The following is a 7,868-nucleotide window of genomic DNA, read 5'->3' as shown; positions in this document are numbered from 1 at the left end:
ATAAGAGAAAGAGGGAGGGAAAATGAGAGAAGGCAGGACAAAGAAAGAAAAAGAGAGAGGGAGAGAGCGTGAGAAACAAAAGAGATAAAAAGTCGTGAGAGAGGGGAAAAAGAAAGGGAGTGGAAGAAAGAAATCCAAAGAGAAATGGAAAGAGAGAAGGAGAGAAAAGAGAAAAGAAAGCGCTAAGGGTAGGAAGAGAGAAAGAGAAAAGAGAGAAAAGGAAGTTAGAGCCAAAGAAGTTAAAAAGACACAAAGAGAGAAAGAGACAAAGAGCAACAAAGTAAGAGAAAAAGAGAGACACAGAGCACTCTCTGACAGAGACAGAGACAGAGAGTGGGAGAAAGGGGGAGGAAAAGAGAGAGAGAAAGAGAGAGAGAGAGAGAGAGAGAGAGAGAGAGAGAGAGAGAGAGAGAGAGAGAGAGAGAAAGAAAGAAATACATGTTCAGTGTCTTTGTTCAAGGCACCTGGCTTTGGCAACATCAGGTTGACATATTTCAACCTGCAGCTTGTTTTTCTCTTGCGCTTCTCTGAGTGTTGTCTCGCGGCCGGATTCAATCCCTTAGAGGGCCTGATCTGGTCTGCGGGCCGCCTGTTTGAAACCTGTGGTCTAATGCAAACGAAAACCAGTGCCAGATGAGCACATCTAGGCAGCAAGATGCCAGACAAACATGGCGGCAACTACTAAGTATGCATTTCACAATGTATAAGAAACACAATTTTCTCCACCTATGAATATTCATTAAAAGAACATTAGCAGGATAGTTTGTGTGTTTATGCCTGTTATTCAAATCAATGTTGAATGAACCTTTTGGTACTACTATCAGACAGACAGACACTATTACTGATGTCTTCTAAGGTGAATTGAGAAAAAAAACAAACATAAAATCACCCAGTGGGACTAACTGGTTATTTTGATAAAGGTCTCAACCTTAAATTGTCCCGGATTTGAAATGATAATAGACAGGGAAAACGTGAACGTTGACAAGTGTGAAAAGGGGAAGTGTCTCTAACCTACTTTGCTCTCAGACGAGTCGCCATTTGAGTTGATGACGTCACCAGGGTACCCCGCGTTGGAGGAAGTCCCAGCAGCCCCCGGGGCGCATCCAGGTGGGCGCAGCCAATGGGCGCGCGCGAGGGCGTGTACAAGCAGATGCGCGCTCCTGTCTCCGGACCCGCGCGCATCGCACCTTAGCGTGCACACAACGTCGACAGTAGAAAGAGACATTCGTGTTTCAGAAGCGAAGCGGGGACAGGTGAACTCTTGCGGGTGGGACGCACCCAACAGCCTCGGCCACATAGCGGAAATCCTTACACAAGCGCCCAAGTCTATGTGGGAGTCTGAGGGTTACCGTCACTTAATTTAAGCCCCCAATATTGTCCGCCAAAATGGAAAATGCGCACGCTAAACCTGCGAGCGAAGTTTTGGACTTTTTCGGCGTGAATGAAAACACTGGGCTGCCTCAAGAGCAAGTCAAGGTGCAGTTGGAGAAATATGGCCCAAACGGTAAGTGCTTTCACCCTTCCTATTTTTAAAAGTTATTTATTTTTTTCCCAAAGCAAGGGTGTCAAAGTCATTTTAGCTGGGGGCCACTTGCAAGAAAAAAAAATCTCACGGGGGCCAGATTATACAGTTAAGAGAAAAGAATAAAAAAGTGAGGGAGGAAAAAAATAGAGAACAAGTAAGAGAGAGAAAGAGATACAGGTAAAAGAGAGAGAGAAATTGTGGGAGTACAATAGAGAAAGTGAGGAAAAGGGAGACTGGAAGAGAAAGAAAGATGGGGAAAAGATAAATGGTCTGCATTTATATAGCGCTTTTCAAGTCAACGAAGACCTCCCAGAGCGCTTTTCAATGTGCTTCACACTTATCCAAGATAAAGAAATAAAGGAAATATCAAAGAGAGACTAAGAGAAGTGAAGAGAGAATATGAGAAAAAGAAATGAAAAGAAAGAAAGAGAAAAAATGAGAGAAATACAGATTGAGATTAAAACAAGAGAGGCTAAGAAAAAGTGAGAAACAGAGGAAATGAGAAAAGAAATAGAAATGGTGAAAAAGAAACAAAGAGAGAGAGGGAGACCTAGAAATACAGCTCAGTTGCTTTGCGAGTGGCACCTGGCTTTAGCGACATCAAGTGGGTATATTCAAAGCTGCAGTTTATTATTCCCTTGTGTTTCTCAGCGTTGTCTCGCGGGCCAGATTCAAACCCCACAGAGGGCCTGATATGGCTCAATGTTCATTTTTTACAAAAGAAATCATAGGTCTAGAAATTTGTATTTCTTTTTTACTATGGAATCCCTTCTTGGATCAGCGCCATGTTCTTCCGGCATCCTGCTAACACGTGCTGCCGTGTATCACTGTCCCTCGCTTGTCCTGGACAACACAGTGCCATCCAGTGGTCAAATATTACACATTGGGGCTTCGAATTGCTTTCACTTGAATTTTCTGTTTTACTTTTCAATTTGGTTTTTAAAACCTTTTTATGTAAAAGAAAATTGAAAAACCATTCAGAAAAATGTAATACTGTAATCCCTTGTTTATCACGGGGTCTGCGTTCAAAAAAGTACCCATGCCAGTCAAAACCCGTGAAGTAGAAACATTTATTCATTTATCGGAATGCAGAACACAGTGCACGATGAAAATCTGCAAAAGTAAACCGCAATACAGTGAGGGATTACTGTACTGTATTTCCTTGTTCATCATTGGGCTACGTTCCAAAAAGGAACCCTTCATAGGCAAAATTCGTGAAGTACAAGAAACCTTTTTTTTTTTTTTTTAACAATTACTACATACATGTCAACTCTTTTGACATTAAAAAGGGCTATGTTTGATCACGCAGTTAATTTTCACATGCAAAACACAATCAAGAAAAAAAGTTGATTGACGCACAAAGACTCCAAGATCAAGCAGCCGTAGACTAAATACTAGTCTCTTGGCAGGTTATTTGTTTGGATTTGAAAAAACCTGTAGATTTCTTTTCATTTATATTTAAGGGGAATAACCTGTAGTCGAAGCGAAAAGCAGTAGTGTAGGGACGTATGTTACTATACTCTGTTATACACAAAAACCAAAGAACAAACCCTATTTACAGGGTCAAACAAATTAAAGTCCTGTATAAACATTTCTTATTGATATTTTATAAACAAACTCATGCGCCCTCAAATTGTATTAAACTGTAAGACTGTTTAGCCAATCAGAATGCAGAACACAATGCAAATCTGGGAAGTAGTGAATCTGTGAAAAGTGAACTGTGTTATAGGGAGGGATTAATGTAAACCAAGAACAAAATATATTCTTTGTATAAAAAAACAACCGTGTTACTCAGAAAAAACCAATATCGGGTCATGTACCAGTTATCATTGATATTTGTTTTCACTGTATATTACTTGCACTTAATTTTATTGTTTATAGTGATTGATGGAAAATTGCTATTAAATCTTTTTTTAGGGGTGTTTGGCCCATTTTTTGCTGAAATATAAACTACAGGGTACTGTTGGTGTCTGAATAACACTCAGGTTTAAAAATGCATTCACTTCAATTCTCAGTTTTCCTTTTTTTTTCTTTAACCCCTCAACTGACTGTTAAGAAGCAAATACGTGTCTGTGCGATGTGGCCAGTCACTGAAATACGTCGTGCCACATATAATTGAAAAGTTTAAAATCTTGAGATTCAATATATGACCATTTTAAAATGTGTTCATTTACAGAAACAACACGATAGGTCTGAAACAAAATACACGAAAACTATAAATCCGCCATAGCTCGCCAAAGACGTTGTTTTGCAGCCATCGAATTCAATGATAGTACGCAACAATGGCCTTTCACTTGCTAGAGTAGTAAATCCAACCATGTAATAGTGTTACTCAAACACAATAATGCCGACAGATTAAAAAAAAACACCTAAAGGCATCCCTGCATTGTTGGATGTTGCCTGTTTGCAGCTGTCTGTTAAGCCTCGTAATTCCCATTCACAAAAAAACATTCTAGCTAAATTATTTTCTATAGGCTATTAGCCTCTGAACTTTTAATTGAGACCACTTTCGGCCAATTGCAGCCTTTTTTTCCCACGGTCCAAAGTCAGCATCACCTTATACAGACTGTATTGATAAAAAAGACAACGCCTTTTTTACCTCAGAATAACTTTAGCCAATAGTGACCGATTTAAATGATGATTGACACATTTGTTAGTCAATGAAATTTGGAATGAATTGATCTAAACATGTCCCTATTGTATTCAAATTAGACCCTAAAATAAGTGTGCGTAACGCCACTAGTGATTCATTTTTATGCACCATTTTTACACTCAAGTGTGCACAATAGTAATAGAGACGCTAAAGAGGAATCAAACTGTGACAACTCTTACCATGTCTTAATAAAATTGGCCAAAGTGAAATACACAAATGGCTGGTAAGGTTTGTTTACACCAGTTGAGCATGGCCAAATACAGACATAGCAGATGATATATGAGATATAGATATATATATATAGATTTTATTATAATATTATATTGTATTCTTTTGGCTTTATTATTGTACTGTTCTCAGCTCAGGGATACTGCTGGAAATGTGAATTTCCCTTAGGGGATGAATAAAGTATCTATCTATCTATCTATCTATCTATCTATCAATATATCTATCTATGTCGCTGTATGGCATAATGTAACCGACAATCAGTGCTAAAAAGCACATGGAAGAAAAACAAACTAGGGCAACTCAAAACGACCATTTTTCTTCTCATTTTTGGACTCAGCCTTTCGTGGAGAAAGAAAACCAAGACAAAAAAGACTTAAAATAAATAGAAATAATAGAAAAAAGAAGAAAAAATGAATAGTGTAAAAGGAGAGAGAAAAAAGAAAAAGTAAAGCAAAGAAAAAACAGAAAAAGGGAAGAAAAACAGCAAGTAAACAAATAAGGAAAAAGGGGTGAGGGGGGACAGGTTTTTGTGTACCTGTAGCAGCAAGATGCCCTACATTCAGTAATATGCGGAGTAAATAAAACAACCAAGTGGGCGTTCTTGCTTTATTCGGGTCGAGGTTTGTAATTAGGTTGGGATGGTAGGTCTTTAAGGCGGAATGGTTGAGAAGAGCTGCTTTAGTACAACATTGTGTGATGACATTTCTGTTCCAAAGTTAGTCTGACAAACATAGTTCTGCACACATCACCAGAAGGCACAGTGCACACACTTCAAACACTTGAATCGAAGACGAGGCGATGACGCTGATGAAAGGCAAAAGCTCGATGGACCTGTTTTGACTTCAAACACTCGTTTTCTCAAAAATAGCCCTGATACTTTGTGGCTCAAATTGCAAGATAAAATCAAATAGGGGTGGCCGATTGCTATGCTCGGATAACAAATTGGGCTAAAAATCATACAGACCCCGCCCGACTTGCGAACGAGATATGTTCCGAACGATCATTTGTAAGTTGAATTTGTTCGTAGGTTGCTTCAGTGCTATATTTTGTATGTTTGAGGTTTATAGAAGTATGTTTAAGGCTTTTATAAGAAACCTGTATTGTTTTGTACTAAAAAAACAAACATAAAATAGTATGCTCTTTAAAGATAAATAAACTGGAGTTTAACTTACTTTTGGAAAATGCGCTTCAAGAGTTAGGTTACTTCCTCCTTCCTGGTAGAAAGAGGGTGAAAAAAAGTGTTCCGACCAATTTCTCAACTGCATCAAGCTTACTTATTCCACTTTCATTTCAAAAGAAACGGCTCGCCTCTTCTTTACACTTTACACCAACCATTTGAATGAATGCACGAGATATTAAACAATAAAAATGTCAAAGTTCTTAGCGCACTGGAGATACAGTATACAATGTTTACACTCAAACTAGGAAGAGAAAGCAGATTTCTTCTTCGGGTTGGATGCTAGGTGACCTCTCACAGTGCCACACGCCGGTAGCGGCGGGAAGAAGCACTAGAGTAATATCCTGTATTCGGAAAAAGTTGCACACAATACAAAATCTTACAGCAATGTCCGGATATTTTTTCACATCCCCAAAAAAATGATCGTATTTGCGTTTTACGTAAGTCAAATGGTAGTAAGTAGGGGAGCGTCTGTATACCTTGAAATGCTGAATTCTTGGAAGGGTTCATTTGTCAAACGTACAGTGAACCCTTGTTGCACCGCAGGTTTACTTTGCGCGGTTTTGATGCTTTACGTCATTGTGCATTGTGTTCTGCAGCAGGCAACACACAACATAATTTATTTTTAACATTGCCACAAACGTTTTTTATTTCCCATGCACAGTACAGAATTATTTTATTTTAAATCGAAAAATTCCCTTGAAACTGTTGGAACAGTCCGTGCTACTATTAAGCCTGTCAAATGATAGGTTAACTCTAAGTGCTACTGTTAGCGTTAGATTGTCTCTAATTTAAAGCTGTTTGCTAAATGGATTTTTTTTTTCATTTGCCATCAAGTCATTTTAACATTTTTTCAACAACCATAATAAAGCAAATACTTAAAGTAAAGTAACTTCAAAAGCAAATACATAGCACATCATCGCTTGTAACGGAACACTAAACAAAAACCGCGCAAGACACAAGTTCATTCTGAATGACATATATTTACAAAATTGCAATTACAAATCTCAAGCATTTTTTCAGGAGTAGTGCTAAATGTGTCAATTAAAATTGATACAATAATTAATCTGTCAGAATTCGAATTCTATTGCTCTTTTGTGAAGCAGGACAAAGCATGCAAGCTAACTAAAGAAGCATTACCAGCCTACCTGAGGAATTTCAATGACGTAAATTAGCCTGCTAGCTGACTTACAGGCAAATTAATTCTGCCTACCAGCTGACTTTAATGCTGAATTAGACTGATAGTTGACTTTCGTGGACGCTTAATAGGTAACATACAGAACTGACTGCGTCAACAAAAAGTAGGCATACCAAAACTTTCAACGTTTGGGAATATTTTAGCTTGGATACGGACAATAAAAACACTACTTGCAAAGCAAACCTTGTGTCTCATGGCACGTCAGACTGTTGAATGAAACAGAGTCTGACTCGCCTCGGTAAGATGCAAGTTACATTCAAGCCAATACGCTTTTATGACATGCATTGTACATTTTATACATGTACATTTCGCTATAAAAAAGAGTTTGAGAGCCATGCAAGACTGTGCCTGACCAACTCATTTGAAATTATGTGCGTGCTGTCCGAAGAACATCTGTTGTTAGAACGTTAAAAGCGACAAATGCAAATTGTTAAAGCCCTTTGATTTCATACTGTTGAGAATCGTTAAGTTATTTTTGTTACAGACTTTGTAGTTGACCACTTTATGTTTTTCTTAAAATGCACATAATTGTTTTATTTACTGCTGCGAATGAACCTGTTTTTTGTTTACGGGGATACAAATGTTTGCCTAATTTTAATTTATTATGTATTTGCCTGTCCCTAAAATGTTTTATTTATGGGTATATGTCCCCTGACCCAGCACTGCGCCTAAATGGTTTTAGAGAGGGAATTTCTATAAATTTTTCGAACAAAGTATAGCAGTATATTCAATAAAATATATACATTTTGCCACATAATTAAATCAACTTTATGTTTATTGCTGGACTAATCGTTTCAATAGTCTGTGACTAGTTGGCTATTAAAATAGTCGTGTGTTGCAGCCCCAGTGTGTGTGGACTTACTGTCAGTGTGTATCACGTTATCAGCCCCTACTTTGCCTCCCGGGCTGTCACTAAAATGTGTGGCCCCGAGCCACAGGTTACGTTAAAGCCTCGGCGGCCATACTGTGCAAGTCAAACAGTTGGTCTCTTGTTTGCAGCAGCCCGCGGTGACTTCATGGAAAAAGCAACGTCTCGCCGCAGATAACATCGCTTCTCGCTTTTAGCTGCGAGTTTCCTGTGTGTCTG

General features: G+C 38.5%; 1 protein-coding gene across 1 annotated transcript in view; it reads left to right on the top strand.

Moving 5' to 3' along the window:
* The first annotated feature begins 1,213 nt into the window (after positions 1 to 1,213).
* Positions 1,214 to 7,868, top strand: part of atp2a3 (ATPase sarcoplasmic/endoplasmic reticulum Ca2+ transporting 3) — a 63,651-nt gene continuing 56,996 nt past the window's right edge. The window contains exon 1 of the mRNA XM_088321727.1: positions 1,214 to 1,504. Coding sequence (XP_088177853.1) covers positions 1,387 to 1,504 — 118 coding nt within the window. The 5' untranslated portion in view covers positions 1,214 to 1,386. The remainder of the gene's footprint in view (positions 1,505 to 7,868) is intronic.

This window comes from Urocampus carinirostris, chromosome 17 (assembly GCF_059441175.1).
Source record: "Urocampus carinirostris isolate Australia breed hairy pipefish chromosome 17, RoL_Ucar_1.0, whole genome shotgun sequence".
NCBI lineage: Eukaryota > Metazoa > Chordata > Actinopteri > Syngnathiformes > Syngnathidae > Urocampus > Urocampus carinirostris.
This window is presented reverse-complemented; position numbering and strand designations above follow the sequence as displayed.